Genomic DNA, 22,189 nt, shown 5'->3' with positions numbered 1-22,189 from the left:
AGTTTACCAGATACTAATTACTCTGATTTTTCCACTCATGAGTTTTAAGGCAGGGTATCTGTTCCACAGATAGTAGATACAATTGGTGCCACAGAAGATTTGTATTGGGAAAAAAGAAATCTGTCACTTAATCCAAACATTTTCAAAGCTGCATCACTGGAGGTAGTACATGTAGAATACAGCCTTGCTTGATGCGGTTGGACTTGATGATCTTTGAGGTCCTTTCCAACCTTATTGGTTGGCTGGGGGAAAAAGGCAACTAAACAAGCAAGAGCAACATCTACCCAAAGCATGAATGTCATAGCATTACATTTGCACACTCCATGACTTTGCATAAAATTCATAACAGAGCTACACTTCTTACTGACTATATCCAGCCACTAAATCTCACATTAGCCAGATACTTTTAGGAATTATCTTTCCAAGTCCTTACAGCTGAGATAATTCCCATTTTCTCCACTTATCCATTCTTACCTCAACCCTGCACCGTGTTCCAAAGTCTGGGTTCTTTGAGAACTATGTTAATCCAGCAAAGTTATTAATACTGAACAAGGAACACTGCTCATTGCAAAGTCAAATGGAGAACAAAGGAAAAAGATAAGCAAACAAAAAAACTGACCAAAGTGAAAAGGCAAACTGAAAATCTCAGTCAGTGTGATGATCACAATTAAACAAGTACCTCAGTCTGGTTGTGTTTTGAGAACAAGTCAGATCATATTTACAGAAGTATAATCCACCCATCCAAGCATCAATCAAATCACTGTCTGTTCTGTATCATTAATATTTCATATAGACCTATGAGCATTTTTCTTCCATGAAAATCTCTCCCACCCCTGTAGGATGCACCACTATTAACTGCAGCTCTGCGTTGATGGATCTTGCTGCTGCTTGCTTCTGCTGCTGGCTCCACGCTTTACCTATGGTTATTTACCTTGCACAGTCGTTTGTTTGGGGTTGTTTTAAGGTCCAAAACACATAGAGTGCCTTTCCTGCAAGTGGCATCAAGTGGCAGCATGTCCCTAGGTAGCATTATTAGTTGACACTGTTTTAATTAACTTATTGCAAAGGAATTTCGAGCCTTCTAGAGATAATTAGATCTCAAATGACAGAAGTACTTGGTTTTACTGTAGGTGTACATGGTCTCCAGATGAAAACATTAAGGCTTGACATATATTCCCTGAGATTGACACTGTTGTTGAAACAATTGCCCTCTGGTATTGCCCAGAAGCAATTGAGCAAATCAATTATCAGTCATCGCTCACTTCATATACAGCTGACTGACACCTTTAATGAAAAATGTCTGTGTTGTAGGGCTCTTGACAAAAGGATACCACAAATTGCTCCCAGAAGAGCCAGAATGTTTTAACAGAGAAATATGAATTATAGTAAAGACCTCAGACTAAAATTAATGACAATTAATTAGTTGTACTAGGAGGCCTTGAAAACTCTGGGGTGCTAGCCAAACCACTACGCTGTGTGCATTCTGCATTTCAGCTGTAATGCAGAAATCCTGATGCAAGAGGAAAAAGAAGAGCTGGTCTTCTGAGATGTACTTTTTGTGTTTTGTATTTCAGCTGTAATGCAGAAATCCTGATACAAGAGAAAAAAGAAGAGCTGATCTTCTGAGATGCACTTGCCTTGGGTGAAAGCTGATTGATTCTGCAGATGTCCCAAGCTGATAGGCAGCAAAGCAAACATTCCTGCAGCTTACCTGGGCTTTCACTGGAAAACTAAAACCCAGCCAAAAACCACTGATCATTTTGTCAAAGGATGAAAACTTTATGGCAGCTATATATTGCCAACTCTATAAAGATGTATAGAAGACCTTGAAAGACAAATCCTTACCACTTCAGGTAGAAACCTTTCAGAATCCACGAGTTTCAAATGCGCAGATATTCATTCCTGAAATAAAAGTGGCCATAATGAACCAAAACTCTGGGTGTATCAGTGACATTTTCTAACATTTATAGTTAATTGTTGCATTTATGAACTTTTGAATTTCTTTTTGGAGAGGGTGGGGAGGGGTAGAACAGCAAAAATGTCTGGGTTTGGGTTGTTATTTTTCCTAGTAGATACTATTAAAAGTGTTTGTGTTTGGATATATAAGCATAAGAACATCCTGATGGATGTAGAAGATACCAGCGCAACCGAGAGGGCTCAACAGCGCCGCGGTGACCAAGATCTCCTCTGTCTCACATCGCCCCCTAGTGGGACCGGGTTGGAACGTGGATCTCCTACTTGCCCCAGGTTCCACACCTTCCCAAAGGTCTAGCTGCTATCAAAGTTTTTCTCGTTGAACTTCAGCCTCGAATAACATCAGAATTAATTTCGGTAAACTCCAAATTGTTTAGCATAATGATATAGCTACCAATAAAACTTATCTTAAGTGAAAAAGGTGTACTTTTTAAAATGCCTTATTGTGCTTTTCTGTATTGTTTTTGGAATGGAATGGAATGGAATGGAATGGAATGGAATGGAATGGAATGGAATGGAATGGAATGGAATAGCATAGAATAGCATAGCATAGAATAGACTAGACTAGAATAGAATAGAATAGAATAGAATAGAATAGAATAGAATAGAATAGAATGGAATAGAGTAGAATTAACCAGGTTGGAAAAGACCTTTGAGATCATTGAGTCCAACCTATCACCCAACACCATCTAATCAACCAAACCATGGCACCAAGCACCCCATCAAGTCTCTTCCTAAACACCTCTAGTGATGGTGACTCCACCACCTCCCTGGGCAGCCCATTCCTATGGTCAATCTCTCTTTCTATGAAGAACTTCTTCCTAACATCCAGCCTGAGTTTAGAGCTTCATTTACATTTAGATGAGGTGCAAATCTGAATAGGGAAATTCGGATGTGCTGTCCTCGGTGTCTTGCAGGTTAATTTGCTGTGTTTGCAGATGACATCTTTTCCTGACTACCAAATCTTCAGACCCTAGTTCAGGCTGGGATATTAAACAACCCATAGGGCATTTTGCCCAGTAGCAGTCTGCAAACTGAGTCTAATATCTATCTGCAACCTTGGCTTGCAGAGCTGCACAGAAATGTGAGCCTGTAGGAAAACCAGGAATTAACAGTGACATAAAGAAGGATTACATTTCAGCATTACATTTAGAATTTAAGATAAACGTTTTGGCTTAAAAACACACAATGTTTCTGGGGCTGAGTTATGTTTTAGGTCTCTCTCTACAGTTGTAGCAGCCTGGAAGTTCCAAGTCAGCAACTGCTGTGTCTGGAGGCACCTAATTCTCGGAGAAGTTCCTTAATTGCTTCCTGCTGGGACTTTGTAGGAACATGCTGGTCTTGAGAGCATGAAGCTGCTTGATGCTTCTGTCTGTAGAGTCTGTGGAAGGAAAACATCTTTCTAAGCTTGAACAGGAATCGGAGTAGGTTCTTCCTGTGGTGATCATCAGCGTGGGCATGAATGATTAGCACTGCAGTGTTAGGATCTTTTTTAATGGATTTCATCTGCAAAGCTCATGATCATCCTGCTTTCCTGAGTACATTTTAGTATCTTCAAAAAAATAAGTCTGGCAGTGGTTTGGTTTGTTTCTCTTTATTTTGTTGTGGTGGTTTGGGTTTTTTTCTTGTTGTAGTTTGGTTTGGGGTTTGGTTTTTGTTTTGTTTTGCTTTTTGTTGGTTTGGTCTTTTGCTGTTGTTCATTCTTTCATTGCTTTAGTTTTTACCCCTAAATTGAAAACAGTAGCAGCCAGTTGTCATTTTTATTGAGAATAAACCTTCCTCAGGACAATGGAAGTGTTTAGGAAGAGACTGGATGGGGCACTTGGTGTCATGGTTTAGTTGATTAGATGGCATTGAGTGATAGGTGACTCCAAATTGATTTCAAAGGTCTTTTCCAACCTGGTTAATTCTGTTCTATTCTATTCTATTCTATTCTATTCTATTCTATTCTATTCTATTCTATTCTGATTTTGCCTGCACTGGGGAGTTTGCAAGGGAGCTAAAAGAAGCTTCACACATTCTTTTAGTGCATAGTATTGCTTTAAATGTCTTTCCTTACATTTCATGGATATTCAGAATAAGTATATGAAATATATATATGAATATATACTGAATTCTCAGTTGCCTGTCTGATGTTAAACCCGCACACAGCCACCATCAAAGCTTTTAAAACTGATGGTGAGTTGTTAAAGCAGACAACAGTGGTAGAAGTGAGCTGGTTTATGCTGGTGTATAACACCAGGGCTTCCAACACATAGGCCAGCACTTTTCAGATGCAGTCTCCAGGTCAAGCAGATTGCATATCAAGGAGTTTTACAATTTCTCACTGAGACTTCTACATTTCCATTTCAAAGGCTGCTAGAGATGCTATTTGTTCTTGATGTAGATTTCCTACTTGAAATCAAATGGTATTGAGGGCAGGGAACAAAAAGGTGAATAGGTAAGGAAGATCTATTTATGTGCCATGGAAAGAAAAGAAATTGTGCAGGTGTATCAGTGTCACTTGACTCTACCTGAATGCATAAAATGATCTGTGCTTTAAGTAACAGTTTCATGAGGTAATACAAAGAGATTTTACTTTGGTTTTAGCATTTCACTTGCAGTTTGTAGTGTGTGATTCGCTTTCCTCTAGCTAAGACTAGCCCTCATTTCTGGCTCATTTGGCTAATCAGCATGATCTTCCTTTATCAGCAAACAGTTTTGGCAGTTTCTTCTACAGTCATCAGCTTAACTGGCTTCATACCTCTGACTACTTTCTAGGCTTCAGAAAGGGAATTTACACAGAAGAGTATAAACACTGACTAAAGAAGTTCATACAAAATGTAGTAAGCGCTCACAATTTCCATAACCCAGTGTGCAATGGGCAGCAAAAGGAGTTCTCAGGCTCATGTGGATTGCATCTGCTTGTGCTGTGCCCATTGGAAGCTTTGATTTACTTTTTTTTTCACAGGAGATAGCATCTTACTGGGTTTGCCTCCCAATTTTTACTTAGATTTTAAACCAGAATAATTTGCCAAATATAACCCTGGTTGACTGTGAGAAAACACCAAATTAATTCTCACATTCCTTTCTTCTGAAAGTTGTTCTGTAAATATGGAATAGCCTGAGATTTTTGGTACCCATTTCGGGGTCTATTGTAATCAAGGTAACAAGAATTATGCTCTTAGATAATATGGCAGTGTCAGTTTTGAGGGACAGGTAATTGAAATTCGTTTCTCTTGAATGCAGCCTGGAAAAAAAAAGCTGTAAAGCTGTTGGCTTTTGTTATTCATGGCTGACATGTAAAATTTAACCCTCAGTTTAATACATTACAGCTAATTTTTCTCACTTAACTGATTTTATTCTGTATGCTTTTAGCTTCTTTTGATGTAAGGTAGTTTGCATTAAAGTTGCACAGTGATGGACATTGTTATCTCCTATCTGATGTTTTCCTTTATGCAGCACTCACATTTGCTGAGCAGTGCTAGCAATAGCTAACAAGCAGTTACCAGCCTGAACTGTGGAGTCAGGGATTTTTATCTTCCTTATGCCTTGTTTGTGCATGTCATTAAAGTACTGATACACCATGTAACTCAACTATTCCCTTCCCCCCCCCCCCCCCCAATCTTCATTTCAGTTAATTTTAAGTTTTCTGAGATGTGCAAGAGATGAATGTGCATACATTTAAATTCAAAGCAGGCTACTGGACCTGATGTTCTTTACTGCCTGGGAAAAGTATTCATGGATTAGACTGGAAGATTCCTTTCTGGGAAGATCTTATAACTGAAACTGCTAATTCCAGTAGATTAATTTTCCAGTTGTTTTCCCAAAGCTGTTCTTGTGGGAACCCCTTAATTAGTTGTGTATTTATAACCAATTTGTGTTTTTACCAGCAGCCAACCCTATTAATAATTTTTACTTGCTTTTATGTAACCTTCCTTGATATTCAGTTCTTCGCAGACCCTTTCATGTCTACAACACAGTTAACCCTACAGACTGCCAAAAGAATCAGTTATGCTCCTCAAATGAGTCTGGCCAACATCTAGGCAGCTGCACAGCAAATGGCAACAGAGTGGTGAAGGGAGAATTAAAGGGAAGCCTTGAAATGTTCAAGTCCTCAAACACCCCTGTGATGCTACCCAGAGACCCCACGAGACTGCCTCTGCCTTTCAGCCAGAATCTCTCTCACACCCTGCCACTGTCCTTCAGTAATCTTTTGAAACAGTGCATTTCAGTCCCATTCTCTAAGGTGACATTAAAGTCCTCTTGCCTGGAACAAAAGAAAACTCAGAGAGGAAAGCTGATCCACTTTGTTTCTGTGGCAGTCATGTGGGGCAAAGACTTCAAAATGACCAGGAGAAGTTGTATGCAGGCGAGTGAGCACAGCTAAATGTCAACGAACCCACATGCAATCTGGAAATGATTATACCTACAGGAAAAGCCTGTCCACAAGCATTCTCTAATCTTGTGATTAATTAAACTAATAAATAAATAAAATTAATAACATGTTAACAACGTTATTCAAATGTATGGAACAATAACCTTGAGTCCTGTGTCCAGTTCTGGGCCCCTCAATTTAAGAAGGACATTGCAACTCTTGAACGTTTCCAGAGAAGGGCAACAAGGCTGGGGAGGGGCCTTGAGCACAAACCCTATGAGGAGAGGCTGAGGGAGCTGGGATTGTTTAGCCTGGAGAAGCGGAGTCTCAGGGGAGACTTTATTGCTCTCTAGAACTACCTGAAGGGTGGTTGTAGCCAGGAGGGGGTAGCCAGAACAAGAGGACACAGTCTCAAGCGGCACCAGGGGAAGTTTAGGCTGGAGGTGAGGAGAAAGTTCTTCACTGAGAGAGTTGTTTGCCATTGGAATGTGCTGCCCAGGGAGGTGGTGGAGTCAGCATCCCTGGAGGTGTTCAAGAGGGGATTGGACGTGGCACTTGGTGCCATGGTTTAGTCATGGGGTCTGTGGTGACAGGTTGGACTTGATGATCCTTGGGGTCTCTTCCAACCTTAGTTATACTGTGATACTGTGATCTTTAAGGTCTCTTCCAACCTTGGTGGTTCTGTGATTCTGTAATAAACGAGAGCCTAAACATATTTTATTCTAGTTCTGTTTCAATGTAGAAAGTGGTAGGAAACAATAAAAGGAGACTTCTTTCAAAATGTTAAACAATTTGTAGGCCCACATAAATAAAAAGTGCATTTTGGTCTTCTGGATAAACAGTACTTTTGGTTAGACTTCAATGCTTATTTAAGTATTGAAGCAGCTCCGCTTAATTCACCGTAACAAATTATATTGCCTAATTAAACATAACAAATATTACTCTGTGACTAAAACACAGTGAAGCCCATTACCAAAGTCATTCAGCTGCAAAGTGAAACTCTGGAATGGTTTCAATGAGCAGGTCAGAAATCAAAATAGAATAAAACCTGAAGATATTCTGAGGACAGACTGGAGAAGGCAAGATTTCTTCAGTGGAAGAGAGCTCACCATTCTGACATGGCCCAAAAAGCCAAACTTTCTGCCCTTTGGTTTAGCCACATGTGGAAAACTCATCAATCTCTTCAAGATTTCAGAGGCTACCACAGAAAGGCAGCTGCTGTTTGTAAAGCCTGGATAAAAAGTATTATAATTATGTCAAAACCACTCACTTTTTCTAAACAATCCAGAGCGCAACGATTATTGCACAGCTGATTTGCTCTTTGGTAATAAAGAAACGGTTTTTCATCAATAAAGGGGCAAAAGTATCTTCAACCGAGTAGGAATCTGAGGGAGCTACCTCTCCTGGTTTTACTCTGTTTGTTCAGGTTTCTGTTTTGGAGCTTGGCCATAGAACCTTTATTTGCATTGCTGGCTAGCACTTAGTGTGTGCAGATCTGTTGGATTCGGTGAGATGACCAATCAGAGTAAGTAGCAGATAATGTCAATACAGATTCTGAAACTTGGGTTTATTTCACTGCTAATGTATTTGCTCACTTCAAGACCCCTTGAGGAAATGTAAAGACCTTTTTTTTTTGTTACAGCCTACATTACTTTCCCACTTGCTATGGTTTGAAATGGCCATATTTGTTTTTAAAAAAACCTCTCCCATCCTTTGGAACCAAAGGGCTGGAAAACCTCATCAGTACAGAGAAATAAAAGCTCACAGAGTACCATGAGACCACCTCAATGCAGGATTGTTGAAAATGAAATGGAAAATGAAATAAACAAAAAGCTTAAATGACATTCAAGGTCCAACGTAATTCATGTTTATCTTCACTGTGTACAGAAGGTGGAGCCAAATTCATAAGGATCTGTGAACTCATACTTCATTCTTTCTTTGAGTGGTTTTCTAGTGTCTTTCCAGAGGGGCAGCAAGCTCAGAGGAGATATGGATTGGAATTAGTTACGACATTGGGATAAATCCTTTTAAGGCCAACTTTTTTGGTGTTTAAGCCGTCTGTAATGAGATTTAGGAGTTGCTTGAAACAGCTGAAAAGCTTCTGAGCCTCAATGTATTACTCTTGTCTCTTTTTGTCCATCAGCAAGCCAGGAGCAGCTCCACAGTTCTAAATGTAGCATGGGAAAGTGAGAAAACTGAGTATCACCATGAAGAATTGTGATGTCTAAGTGGTAGGAAGTGGCAGGCACCAGCCAGTAGAAATAACAGAGAGGAAAAAAACCAACCACCCCAAACTCTGAACACTGTATTTTCCTTCTTTGTTATCCTCATAAATTTTTAAAGAGAAACACTCATTTAGCTGTTTTTACTGCTAGCTGATATGTCAAAAAGCAACCAGAGAACAGGACAGAATAATTTTCAGGTTAAAGAAGCCTGGCATTAAGAAATTTTGCTCCTAATCTTGGTTGCGTCATGAGCTGTCTGACTCAGAAGAGCTACTGATATTCTCCATGACAAACTTCCTATCTCCATAAAAGAGGTTAATATAACATAATTTGTTCTATGTTGGTATTTATAAAGCACTCTCAGATTCTAAACAGATGACTGTGCAGCACTGCAAAATATTTCCAGAGTAATGACCATTTGCTGGGCCAGGCTCTGATCCAATGGCATCTGTTACTGAGAACTTCTCCATGCTTTCAGCTGAGGTGCTTCAGTCTTGATGTGTTTCCAGCAGGGTCTCTTTTAAAAACAGGAGTTTTTTTGTTTTGCAGGCAGATCAGTAAGAGCAGAATCTATCGTGCTCTGACTAAGCCTCTTTTGCCCTGGGGAATAGGTAGCTTTAATAGTCCTGTAGCAAATGAATCTGAGAGACCAGTTCCAACAAGGAGTGGTGAGTGTGCTCACTAAGAGACAGTCTTGTGATTATTCCACTTTTTATTATTACTTTCCATATGGTTATCAGAAAACCTTCTCTTATATGCTGTGTGCTGAGCTACCCAAATGGGAATAGCTCCTGCTTTGAGGGATGACAATAGCCTCTAACTGCCTTTGCTTTCAACAAGAGAAGACCCTTGGGGACTTGGGAGCATAAAGGCTATTTCTAGCAGCCCCTGTGGTGCTGGGTGCATCCAGTGGGCTCCAACCCAGTACTCCCAGCTGAGAGAACATTCAGGCACTGTGGCCAGCAACTTCAGAGCTCTGTTACATTTCTGTGCGATGTGAATTCCTTAAACAAACGAAAACCACTGGCTGCTTTGGGGGGAAAAAGAAAAGAAGAAGAAGAAAAAGGCATTAGACTGCACATTTATGTGCTTAGGTAATCAAGAAATACCACATTATTGTTCCCTGGACATTCTGAGAAGCTTTTACCTCAATAGGGCATGAAACAGGGCCGTGTATTATTCACAGTCTGACTTTCAAGCCAAATGTGTGAGAAGGGCTACCGGGGAAAACGTGCCGAAGCCTACGTGCCACCCAGGGACGTGGGTGAGTGCACGGCTGCCTTAGAAGGCACCCAAGAAGTTCCGTGTTGCACATGGATGTTCACCTCAGCTTACTGTATACTCAGCTCACTTGATGAACTCCTCTCCCAAATGTCGCAGGATGAGGACAGCACTGTGCAGGGGAACGCAGGGGAGTGAATTTTGCAAACAAATTGAAAACAAGTGAAGACATGATGTTTGTTGTAAGAGCTCCATAGATCACAGATGTGCTTAACTGGGAGTAGGACCATGAACCCCACTGGTACCAATGGGAAATTTTGGAATGTTCTAATGACTCGAGAGTCTTACAAATGGGGAAAAAAAAATATCGCCAGGGCTTTCTTGGCAAATCAAGCTACTAAAGTATTTTTGAGGGAGTATTAGGAGGGAGTATGAGGGAAAAGTTTCTGCATAGAATTCTGTACTTGTGCTCAGGTAATAAACAGATAGAAAACAGTGGACTGAATTCTTTATTAACTGTGAAACTGTGTCGCAGCCTGCGACGGCCAAATAAGCCAATTTATGGTTCCCTTTGCTAAGTCTGTGTAGAAAGGGAATGGTGGCACTATGGGCTCTGAATTATTTCACTGATTCAGCCAAAGAGTCAGCAGAGAGTGGACAGAAATCCTGAAGAAGCTGCCCTGAGCTTCAGTCCTAACAATGCACTTGTTGGAGCCTGGGCTCCAGCACTGTGTCTGGGTCGCGGTGTGAACGTGCCCTTGCAGATTGTGCTGTGGACTGCCAAATGAAAGGCAAACAGGTTCTGGAGTCCTAGCGTTGCCACATTGACAGAATGCCTCACAAGACAGCACTGTTTGCTCCAAAAGGTGAAATGTCAATGAATGGCTATATAGATTCCAGAGAGCTGTGGGCCCCCGAAATCTTCATTTCTATATTGTGAAAATATTCTGTATTCCACAAACAAGGCTTCAAAATCTAGCTGTGACCTTCTTGCCCATCTCTAGTCCATAACTAAGAACAGACTTGCAAATCTGACACCCCCAAGTTTTCCTGATGAACATGGCTTCAGCTGAAGAGGGGCTGTGTGTGAAGACATTTGTTCAGTCTGAAAAGGTTATTTCCACTGGGATGCAAATGAGTGAGAGGCTTTCTGGTAACCTGATGAAATACTAGCTCATTGCATCATCTGAAGCCGAGTATGTTCGGGTAATAGGCTATGAAACGTGGCCATGGAGACATATTTCCAAAGTCTAAGAGGCATTTCCAAGGCATTTGTATCAGGACTAGTAATAATACCAATTCCTAATTCTACACAGTATCATGGTGGAGACTCAAAGTATTTTCCCTTTTCATGTGGGTAATGCCATAGCAAAGCCAAGTGTTATGCTTATTATGGCTGCAAAATTATTCTTCCCTCCTTAGTTTTCCAAAGTGGATTTTAAGAGTGTTGGGCTTCTCACAAATACTCTTTGTGTATTTAAGTGGAGAAATACTCTTCAGTCCTTCTTTTAAAAGCAGAATGTTTGAACAATTGCAGTGCCTATGCAGGAAGATACATGGAGAAATGCAAGATCAGGCAAGCTGGACTTTCTGATCCTGCCAGCTTTGACAGGGTATGATAGCATTGCATTAGAGCATGCCATAATTCAAGTGTTTTTTCCTGGCATAATTCTGTTTTTCTAAGGGGCAGCTCTTTCAGCACAAACTATGCAACATCCCAAATCTCTTCACTGTCTCTGCACTGGCACACAGGTAGCCATGTTGGTGGCATTTTGTACTTTGCTCCAGAATAACCAATGTTTATGGGGCAGGAGAGTTATGTGCACTCTGATCACTGTCTCCACCATAGTCATGAAGCAGCAGAACACTATGGTTTTCATATTACAGTTTTCTTCATTCTCAAGAAGAGCCCACAGGCTGTTAACACAAAGCTCTGTTTCTCTTACCATGAAGAGAAAACACAGCCTTAAAACAGCACTTGGAGGACAGGAAGAAAAGGTTTCTGTCTGCCATATGGCTTGGGCAAGTGCAAAAACTGAACGAGCTGTCAAAATTAACAGTCAATATCATCAAAGGGAAGGGGGCAAGCCTGGGAAACCAGACATCTCTGTAGCCGAAGGAAGGTGACTGACTGGTCGATGTGTGGTTGTACTAGCTCTTTTCCTCAAATAGGAGGCAGTGTGGTCTGCTAAAAAGAACTCCAGGGCAAGAACCAGGAGCGGGTATTTGTTTCCCAGCTTCAAAACTCCCTGCTGAGTATCTTTCTCCAAAGAACTTGTCTTAGGTCTCTTCTCCAGAGAGTTCTGGTTGAAAAGCAGTAGGTATGGGCTGTGAAAAACTAAGAAGCAACGCTTAGATTGTGTTGTAGACTTATACTATTCAGTGTTTCTAGAAACTGCAAAGAAGACCTTTATTGGGGAACCTCTCAATGGCCACTAGTGGACTTCTTGTCTCCCTTATAGCCTTCAAAAAGCAAAAGCTTTTTTATCCATGCTACTTAGCCCAGAAATGGCCCATGAGAATAACATGAATTGAAACCCAAATGAGTCTGGTACAACTCAAAATGTGAAACTTCATTGAGAACTCTAACCACAAAGACATCTAGAGAAGCTCTTAAGCAGGCCCGCAGAGGAGTCGATACCCCACGACGCAAACGAGTACAAGACCAAGTCCTAATGCAGTTAGGACTTCATGTGTGAGGAGCTTAACACCGGCAGAGACATAATGTAATCTGTTCTACAGAGGAGGCATTTTTCAAGAAGCATTTAAGCAAGGACTGGTCAGGAGTGAAGGCAAACTAGTTTTGTTCTAATTGAACAGATCAGTTTTGGAGCATGTTTGTATTCTGTAAGACACAGTCAGAAATTATTATCTCTTCTCCCTCTTGAAGCCTGATTCTCTGTCCTGTGCTTTATTTTCTGAAGTTTCCTGGAAAGAGTTTCCTGGAATGTGAGATCATGTCTTCATTTCTCCCATGGGATGGACACATGCACACACACACACAAACGATAATAAAAAAATCTGTGATGTGTATCTCCTGTGGAAACAAACACGCTGCTCCTGGTGTGTACTTTCATGTGTGCACGTAAAGGAAACTGACCAAAGTCAACAAAGCTGTGTTCCCAACAAAAAGTAGAGAGGTCTTCAGAGGTCTTCCTCTCCTGCATGGTAGCAAGGAGGCAATGGAAGCAGCAGCTCTGTGTTCCACCCCCAAAATCCAGGAGGCTCACACTGGTTACCCATTAATCCCTTTCACACATTATTCCCTTTCCCTGTAGTGTAACTTCTGGTGCACACCAGAGAGCTAAATCGTGTCATCTGTTCCGGGCGCAAGCCCAGATCTGGAGAAAGTGCCACCCAGGTGCCTTTAGTGACCAGCGGGATGGGGGTTGGATGCTGCCTTCCCCTTTGATTTGTTTTGTTACATCAGCAAAAGTGGACTTCAATGCCTTGGCGCTCTCCTTGTCCCCGGGCTGGTTTTTGCTGTGCCTTCAGTTCTCTCCCCCCCTCCCCCGCTTCCCCCTCTCCCAGCCCCTCCTCCCGGGCTCCAACCCCTCCCTCTCCCCTCCTCTTTCCCCGTCACAGCCTTGCAAACTTGTTAAAAGCTCTCCCAGTGTTCCAAGTTAGAAAAAACTTTTACGAGGTATCAGCACTTTTCTTTCATTAGTGGGGAAGGAAGGATGAAAAATCCAAAGCAGCCGTAGACTTTTAAAGTTTCGATAGACAGGTCTGAGTGCCTGAACGTGCTCTTCCATTTTTACTTTAACCCTCCAAAGAAGTATTCTGATCCAGTTTCACTGCTGAGCAGCCAGGGTAAGTTGAAATCTTTCCTTTTTCATCTTCTTGTGTATCAATTTTTCAGAAAACACTTCTTTTCTCGTGCTTTTTTTTTTTTTCGGTGTTGTTGCGCTGGTGAGTGAACTTGTGTGAAAATCCGCATCTCTAAAAGCGTGAGTTCTCTTTAAAGTGCTGAGTTCTTTTCGTCATCTTCCTCTAGGTTGGTTGTTTGTTTGTTGTTTGGGTTTTTCTCTTCCGCAAATGTTCCACTTTTTACAACTTGTAACCTTGTTGCACTGAAGAAGAAGCTGCGGTGAAGTTGTAGACGCGGGGCTGAGCTGCGTACTTGTTGCTTGTGTTTGAGTGACTCGCTCCTCGCTGCTTGTCTCGGACTACATGAGCTCCTTTAAAGAAAAGAAAAGGCGGGGGGGGAAGAGAAAAAACTCGAGGTGCTAAAATCTTCAAGCTTCTCTGCTGTATCCACATTGCATCAGAAGTTAGTAAGAGGGAGACCTCGTCCCGAGTTTATTCTGTTTCTGCCCCCCACATTTTGCTTCCCTATGGAAATCTTGGTTGATGCCTGCGAGCTGGCGCGGAGCAAGGGTCTTAATTAGGTGCTTTGTTAAATGCTGCAGCTTCTGAAGTGGTGACTTTCACGTGGTCTTCATGATAAGTTTCCCTCTTTTCTGTTAAATAGATGTGATAAAATCCAGACGTGGGTTATGGATTTTTAACCTGGTTTGTATATAGTTACTCTGTTTTAGCAACCTCAGTGAAGGATTTTAGCGAAGGAATGTGAGATATCATGATATGCCTTACCACGCTGGCAATATCTGTGAAAGTCTTGGGGAGCTGTAAATGAAAGTTGTCTAGGAAGAATGTGTAAGAATATGCACGATATGTGTCATAAGCCCAACATGACACATTCCCTTTATATTACCTTGAAGGCTTAAATACCAAAATGTGGAGGAGAAAAAAGTAAATGCTCAAGCGGCATCTCTTGGAGAAGTAAAAAGCTTTTTACACTGCGGGACTTGGAGTGATTCCTTATAGCGATTGCTGCCTGTTGTTTGCCAGTTCTTAAAGAACAACACGAGGAGGCAGAAAAAGAGCCTTCAGCTGAAAGGCAGACGAAGCACAGAGTATCTTATCGAGTAACACGTTCTCCTCCTAAACAAGAATACCATGTGCTTATGTGGCCTCGCTTCTCGCCTTGAGACAACCAGGGAGCCTCGTGAAGTGGCGTATTTTGTTTGAGGAGTTCCTTTTGGTTTTTGTATGCGAGATTTATGCAAAAAACCAACCCAAACAACAACAACAAAACCCCAACCAACCTGGTAATGGGGATAAAAACGAACTGTGGACACCTTGTGTCTTACTTCTGTGTGTGCATGTGTGTACTGTGTGTGCACACAGGGAACAAGCTGAAGGACTTGAGTGAAGCTTTTATCTTGCCATTTTAAACATCTGGAGAGCACACTACTGTAGCATTTAAGCCTCTAGTCTTTTGAGATGTTTACTGAAGTGTTTCCTTCAAAAACTTCAAAGCCAAACACTGGCAGTGACCCATGATACCTAGCAAGCATACAAATGGGAGAAGGGTGAGCAGCAAGCAGAGTTCAGGAGAGGGAAGAGAGACACGCAAGGGATTTGATTTGTGACATAAATCTAAATGCTTATACACTCAGGAGCGCAAACAGACTCAACACTGTAAAGTTACCTCAGCTCTCCTTGTTATGCAAGCTGAATAAACGATTTGTCTCTGAAACAAACTTCAGCTTAGGCCAAGGATTCCTGTGGGCATAAGGTTAGATGACATTGAGCAATGCATCTGTTTCATCACATGCATTGATGTCTTTCCGCCGGTCTCTGTTATCTCCTCCTTCTGCAACCCACTGAATTTATCTTGCTTGGAGGCACCCCGTCTGTTGCTTATGCCACATGTATGTTTTGGGCATCCATATTTCAAAATCCACCATCAGGGGTATAGGAAGGCCCAAGGTCCCCCTCAGTGAATTCAGCATTTCCTCTTCTCATTCCAAAGTGAGGCAGGAAAGGGATCAATCTGGGCAATAACAGAGAGGGTAGATCTGCCTTGTACAGCTAGAGAATGGCTAAGAAAGCGCTTCCAGTCACTTTTGCAACTAGGCACTAGAAATAAATTAGGTGGGGAGGGTACAACACGGGGAGGCAAAGGCTGTGGGGTAGATCCTCTCAAGGCTGACCATCAGCAACTCTAGGAGAAAACAAAAAGAACCTAGAGCTGTGGCACTTTAAATTCTGCAACATTGAGTGCCTAATCTTTGTCTGCTGGATGAAGTGATCCAAAGCTCATCTGCACACATGCAAATGAACTACACCTTCCCAGGGGAATGTCTGGAAGGCATTTGCTGATTTTTGTAAGATTTCATAGAACAAACCTTCTCTATTCCAAACTGTTCCAAACCCCATCGGCTGCACATCACAGCTCCTTTCTCTGCAGTATTGGTTGCTTTGGGGAAATACTCAGGCTGAGTGATGTTCAAGGTCCCGAATCTTGTATTTTGTTGGCGGTTTGTGTGCATGAGCTCACATTAAAAGGTAGGAAAGGCTGGAAAACCAAAACTCTGGCATGTGTCCCAACTGCTTCAGCTACACTGTCCGGTTCTAAATCCCATTCTAACCCTTACTGCTCTTCCATCCACTGGCATGTGACCTTCTAACACTAGTCAGACCTGGGCATGTTACCACAGCACTGAGTTTGCATTATTCCTCCTGGAAAATATGAACCAGATGACATGATGAATGCTGTCCATAAAAAACAGTTCTAGAATTTCTTAATTGTGGCTTACAAATCAAATTTCTTATACATGTGGTCATCCCCAACCCACGCAGATGAATGCTGTCCTATCTCCTGCTGCTCTATGGCTTCCCCCCCCCCTAGTCTTTACCCACACACAGTAGGACCTGGAAGAAACCCATCTTTTAAAGAATTTACTAGGCCAGCCTCAGTCTGTGTCAGGAAAAGGTTATAATCCTGTGGAGTAATAATCAGCAAGAACTCCTGAAACACACGTACTCGTCACCAGCCGCGTCCTTAACTTCCTGGTGTGCTGAAATTGTATCAATTGATCAGGTCAACCTGTGGCATCCAGTGGACTCGTTTAAGGTGTCTGGAAGTGTAGAAGCTGAAGTTCAGGATGCTGAAGAAGTATTTTTTAAAGGTTACCTGCCATCCATTTCGAATGGTTTATAAAGCTAGATTATTAACTAACTGTTCTTTGCAAGCCCTCTTTTTACACCTAGCAAAGAGCTACTGTAATCAGTTAATAAAAACTGGCTTTCAGCACCCTGAAAGTAAACAAGTTAAAGCTGATGAATGAATTCTCTCTGCAACAAAACAAAGTACTGTGTTTCATGAAGCAACCCTTAAGCAAAGGAATAATATATTGGTGCCACCACGAGGTTATCTGATTAGCAGTCCAGTGTGTTGAGCTGGTGTGGGGGGGTTGTTTCACCGGCAAAGGCAAGCATGTAAGTGATCTCCTTAAAAAAAAACCCTGGTGCTTTTCAAAACTGTGTATGAGTAATTCAAGCATGGAATGTTTCCTCCTGGAGTTTATATTGCCAGAGGACAAAAATGAAGCTTAGCAATTTTGCATACTGAAGCGAATTTAAAAAAATAGGTAGTAAATTCTGCAGAGATTGCAGGTGTGGGATTCAGGAGGTGAAAACTGAAGTAAATCATGTCGCGCTAATGGACCCGAGTGGGGTGTAATTAAAAAACAAACAGCACACAGCTACCTAGAAATAACACCTCCTCTGTTTTCTCCATCAAACTCCCAATCTGAAGTAACATTCACGCTATAAAAAGAAGAGAGATTGCCTGAGTCTGAGGAAAGTCTGTTAACGCAGTAGATTGGAATCATCGGGAAGCTGACTAATTAAGTCAAGAAGCTGTTACTTGGAAAAAGGCTCCTTCTGTCCACTTCTGCTTCTAGGACATGGAGCACATAGCTCGCCTATTAAAACAAACTTCACGTGTTGAATGCTTACAGGCTGTTCTTTGCTTTAACAATCCCAGCCTGAGAAAGAACGTGGTCACATTTCATTCCAGATTTCTTTTTTTTCCAGAGACCTCTGCACTTGTGTGCCCGACTCCTTCTCTTGCCACCCTGACTCCCTAAATGCAAACCAAACTTTCCTGGGAAGGACTAAAGCTAGGGATGGCTGAAGGGATGTGTCAGAGATAAACACAGTGTGCTGTGCACTCCTTCCAGATTTAAAAGTCTGAAGCAATCCTGATCCTTTGCTGGGGCTTCATTCATGTGAAGAATTAATTACAGTAGGAAGGGTCTGCACACCAGTAGGTAAAGGTCAGAGCAAGCTGACTAAGCAGACTGAGGAAATAGCCCTGGGCTATTTTTCAGGGGTTCAGAGATAATTGGCATTTCAGAGCTATCGGAGCGAGTACTTTAAACACTTGTCTCCCATTATTCTCTCAGACTCTTTCCGATGGCAGGAACGGTGTGTTTTTATTTGGCATCTATTGTTATGGTTGAGTTTGCCAGACTTACAATCTTGTGTTTCCAGTGACTCACTGCTGCTTGAAAAAAATAAAAAATGAAGAGATCTCCTTAGTGCTAAAGCTTCCTATTCTATGAATTATCCAAAAAAAGCTTTCTTTCTATAAATGACCTTTGCTAGGAAATATATCCATGATGTGATGGGAAGGAAATAATGTGGACGCTATTGAAACTATTGATACCAGGAAGGGATTACTCAGCATGTACGGAACAAATGTCTATACCCAGCAGCATCTGCTTTAAAAGGGAAGCTTTGTGATGATGATGTCTTTTAAAGTGCCCGATTTTTACGCAGACAGTTTACCATTCTTGACTTGATAAAAAAATCCTGTCGTGAACTTCTGTTTCTTTCCCCTCAGGAACCTAGACCATCAAGTAAACCATTTCATTTCTTCTATGTCATCCTGTGTAGTTCCAGATATCCCCGAGAAGCTGCCTGTGTCCCACAAATGCGCACTTTAAAACAGCAGGTCAAGAGACAACAATTTAAACTTGCAGTGTTCAACACTTGGAATGCAAGGCGCCCGCCAGCAGTTGCCTTAAAAACAGAAAGAGATCATTTACCTTTTTTTTGTTGCTGTTTTTTTTTTCCCCTTTCAAAACATAGTGAAGGAATTTAAATACAAAAAGATGCGAGTACAAAGCTGGAGCTACAATAAATTAAGCGAGCCACAGATAAACAGGAAAGCAGTCCCTCCAATATTGTAACATGAGCTTAACGACACTTTGTACACTTACTATTTTTGGGTCCTTCTTAAAAGTGCAGGTAAAGAAAACTAGCTTTGATCTTTCTGCTGCAAGCACCAATGTATAAACTTTATTTAGATACTGAAGGTTTTTTTTCTGAAGCTGAGTATAGTATAAACTTGGCACTATTAGGAGCTGCACTCTCAAACGTACTACACACAAGGCAGTGATATGCAAGAACTGTTTAATGTTGCTGTAGGAAAACTAGCACACGTTTTACAGTGGCAAAACCTTAGGTATCCAACCCTAACACTAATTTAGTGCAACCTTTGGTAGCTGGCTTTGCTTTCTTATTCTCTTTAAGAGTGAACACAAAAATGACTGTGAATGAGCTGCGCTGAAAGAGAGAAATCTTTCACTTATTGTGAGCACACTCAGGCAGTGCCACTATGAACTTCCACACCCTGCTTCAGTGGTGTGTCACAGCTGTTTCTACCTGAGGCAGATGTAGATCACTGAACTGAGCCTGCCACTGAGGAAGGTGAGCCAATCACAATGGCAAACAAGAGTTGCCCTGGACCCCTTGAAAATAAATGAAATGAGAAACCTCTTTTTTCCTCTGTGCTCTGGGACATTCTGTGTTTATCTTTTCTTTTCCTATTTAACCTGCAGACTAGCTAAACCAATGATTTCTCTTCAGATCATGTAAAACACATGAATTTAAAATAAAGCTGACAGTAAAAATGCTTCATTAACACTGTAATTAAGTGTATCAAAGCTATTAAAGGTCTGTCTTAACAATCACTATGTTTTTCTTTTCTTTGTGTCCTCCTTTAGCCAGCATCCTGTGAAGATGGGTGATTGGAGTGCCTTGGGAAAACTTCTTGACAAGGTTCAAGCCTATTCTACTGCAGGAGGGAAAGTGTGGCTGTCTGTCCTCTTCATTTTCCGAATCTTGCTGCTGGGGACAGCAGTCGAATCTGCTTGGGGAGATGAACAGTCTGCTTTTCGGTGCAACACTCAACAGCCTGGTTGTGAGAACGTCTGCTATGACAAGTCCTTCCCCATCTCCCACGTACGCTTCTGGGTTCTGCAGATCATATTTGTGTCTGTGCCTACCCTTTTATACCTGGCACATGTGTTCTATGTAATGAGGAAAGAAGAGAAGCTGAACAAAAGAGAAGAGGAGCTCAAGGTCGTCCAAAATGATGGTGTGAATGTGGATATGCACCTCAAGCAAATAGAAATTAAGAAATTCAAGTATGGGATTGAAGAGCATGGCAAAGTGAAGATGCGTGGGGGACTGCTCCGTACTTACATCATCAGCATCCTGTTTAAATCTGTCTTCGAGGTGGCCTTCTTGCTGATCCAGTGGTACATTTATGGGTTCAGTCTGAATGCCATCTATACCTGTGAGCGAGATCCGTGCCCACACAGAGTGGACTGTTTCCTCTCCCGTCCAACTGAGAAAACCATCTTCATCCTCTTCATGCTGGTTGTGTCCTTGGTATCTCTTGCCTTAAACATCATTGAGCTTTTCTATGTGTTCTTCAAGGGCGTCAAGGATCGTGTGAAAGGGAAAACCGACCCCTACTCCCACAGCGGCACCCTGAGCCCTTCCAAGGACTGCGGCTCCCCCAAATATGCTTATTACAATGGCTGCTCCTCGCCAACCGCCCCCTTGTCTCCCATGTCTCCCCCAGGGTACAAGCTGGTTACCGGAGAGAGGAACAATTCCTCCTGTCGTAACTACAATAAGCAAGCCAGCGAGCAAAACTGGGCCAACTACAGCGCGGAGCAGAACAGAATGGGGCAGGCTGGCAGCACCATCTCCAACTCGCACGCCCAGCCCTTCGACTTTGCCGATGAGCACCCGAACACTAAAAAGCTGTCGTCGGGACACGAGCTGCAACCCCTCACCATTGTGGACCAGAGGCCTCCCAGCAGAGCCAGCAGCCGAGCTAGCAGCAGGCCTCGACCCGACGACCTGGAGATCTAAGCTTCTAGCTGCAGTACTTGCTCAACTATGACACGACATGCATTGGAAGATGCAGACAGTGCTGATCTTGTTCCAGTGGAGGTGGTACTTAACAGTCTCAAGCAGGAGATTTTAACAATCATCAAAACAAACAAAACAAGCGAACAAACTTTTAAAATACTTGCTGGTTTGTTTTTTTTGGGGGGGGGATGTGGGATTGGTGTGGGGTGGTACAGTACACATTGGTATTTAATGTAGCTGGTTTAAAGAGCTTAAATACTAAAAATGCAAACAAAAAAACACAACAAAAAAAAAAGGAAAAGGGTAGTCAGTACTAAGGTAGGGGGTTGTTTTTTTCTAGAAAGGCTGTAAATATCTGAGTGTGTGTGTGTGTGCGTACTATTGTGTTTCTAAAGAATCTTCCATAATACTAAAACCCAGTAATAACTGAGACTCACATTTGTCAGGGTGAAGTGCTGCCTGAAGAAGAAAACAATTTTTCCTACCCAACGAGCAAAAAAAAAAGTATAAGAAAAAAATAAGCCAGGATTGCCTCTAATCATTTCCCTGTCAAGAACATTCCATTCTTAGAAAGTGCACTTTGAAGGTAAAAGTTTCCTATGTTGTCAAAAAGGCTTCTGTGAGGACAATCTACAGCCTTTGAATCATTCAACACAAACTTCAGACATGGCCCACTGAGAAATACTTTGGTCACCTGCTTTTATGGCCCTTCACACAGGGCGATTTCTGTGATGTGCGTAAGTGGGATGGCTCCATGCTTGTAGAACCAGCAACTACACTCTTGCCCACAGAGATATTCGAGTTCTGCTCCTCACCTACAGCTTAATTAGCATCATGTGAAACCCAGTTTGCTGCCACTTAGCAGATTCAAGTATCAAGACGGGCAAGCAACTGCCTTTGGTGAATTTTTATCACGCCTTTACGTACAGTAAGGGTGGACCTAGGTGTGTGGATGTGGAGGGAAAGGTATACACAAAGCACCCTGGGAAGCACATGCTGAGAACCAAACGCACAGACTTCCTTGCAGTTGACACTTTCTCATGGGTATTGTGAAGATAGGGGCCACTAAGGTGTTTACATGCTCTGACTCCTTCAATGCAAGCGAAGCACATGTCATTATATTTTTTTAATTCTATAGACTATTTTCCATGTGTCCTAAATGGATGCTTTTTTTAAAATGAAAAAAAAGAAAACAAAAAAAAAAAAAGAAAACAAATAAAAAGGGCCTAATCCTGGATGTCTTGCTCTGGAAAAATCTTTTTATTTTTCTCCTTTTTTTTTTTTTTTTTTTTTTTTAAAAGTCAGTGGGAGTTTTGCCTGAATGAAGGCTACAGGATCAAGGCCAAGATGTAGCGAACCATGTTCTTACTGGCATGAATGATTT

General features: G+C 41.9%; 1 protein-coding gene across 1 annotated transcript; it reads left to right on the top strand.

The window, feature by feature from the left end:
* The first annotated feature begins 13,349 nt into the window (after positions 1–13,349).
* On the top strand, positions 13,350–21,971 carry GJA1 (gap junction protein alpha 1). Its single transcript, XM_009909521.2, has 2 exons — positions 13,350–13,590; positions 19,644–21,971. Exon 2 carries the CDS (start codon positions 19,660–19,662, stop codon positions 20,803–20,805), a length of 1,146 nt encoding a protein of 381 aa, XP_009907823.1. The 5' UTR covers positions 13,350–13,590; positions 19,644–19,659; the 3' UTR covers positions 20,806–21,971.
* The last annotated feature ends 218 nt before the right edge of the window (positions 21,972–22,189 follow it).

This window comes from Dryobates pubescens, chromosome 28 (genome assembly GCF_014839835.1).
Source record: "Dryobates pubescens isolate bDryPub1 chromosome 28, bDryPub1.pri, whole genome shotgun sequence".
In the NCBI taxonomy this organism is placed as follows: domain Eukaryota; kingdom Metazoa; phylum Chordata; class Aves; order Piciformes; family Picidae; genus Dryobates; species Dryobates pubescens.
Note: the sequence above shows the minus strand (reverse complement) of the source record. Positions and strands in the feature narration are given on the sequence as shown.

Bases quoted from the DNA above. Each gene is read 5' to 3' on its own strand.
- GJA1 (XM_009909521.2), top strand. From the start codon at position 19,660: ATGGGTGATTGGAGTGCCTTGGGAAAACTTCTTGACAAGGTTCAAGCC.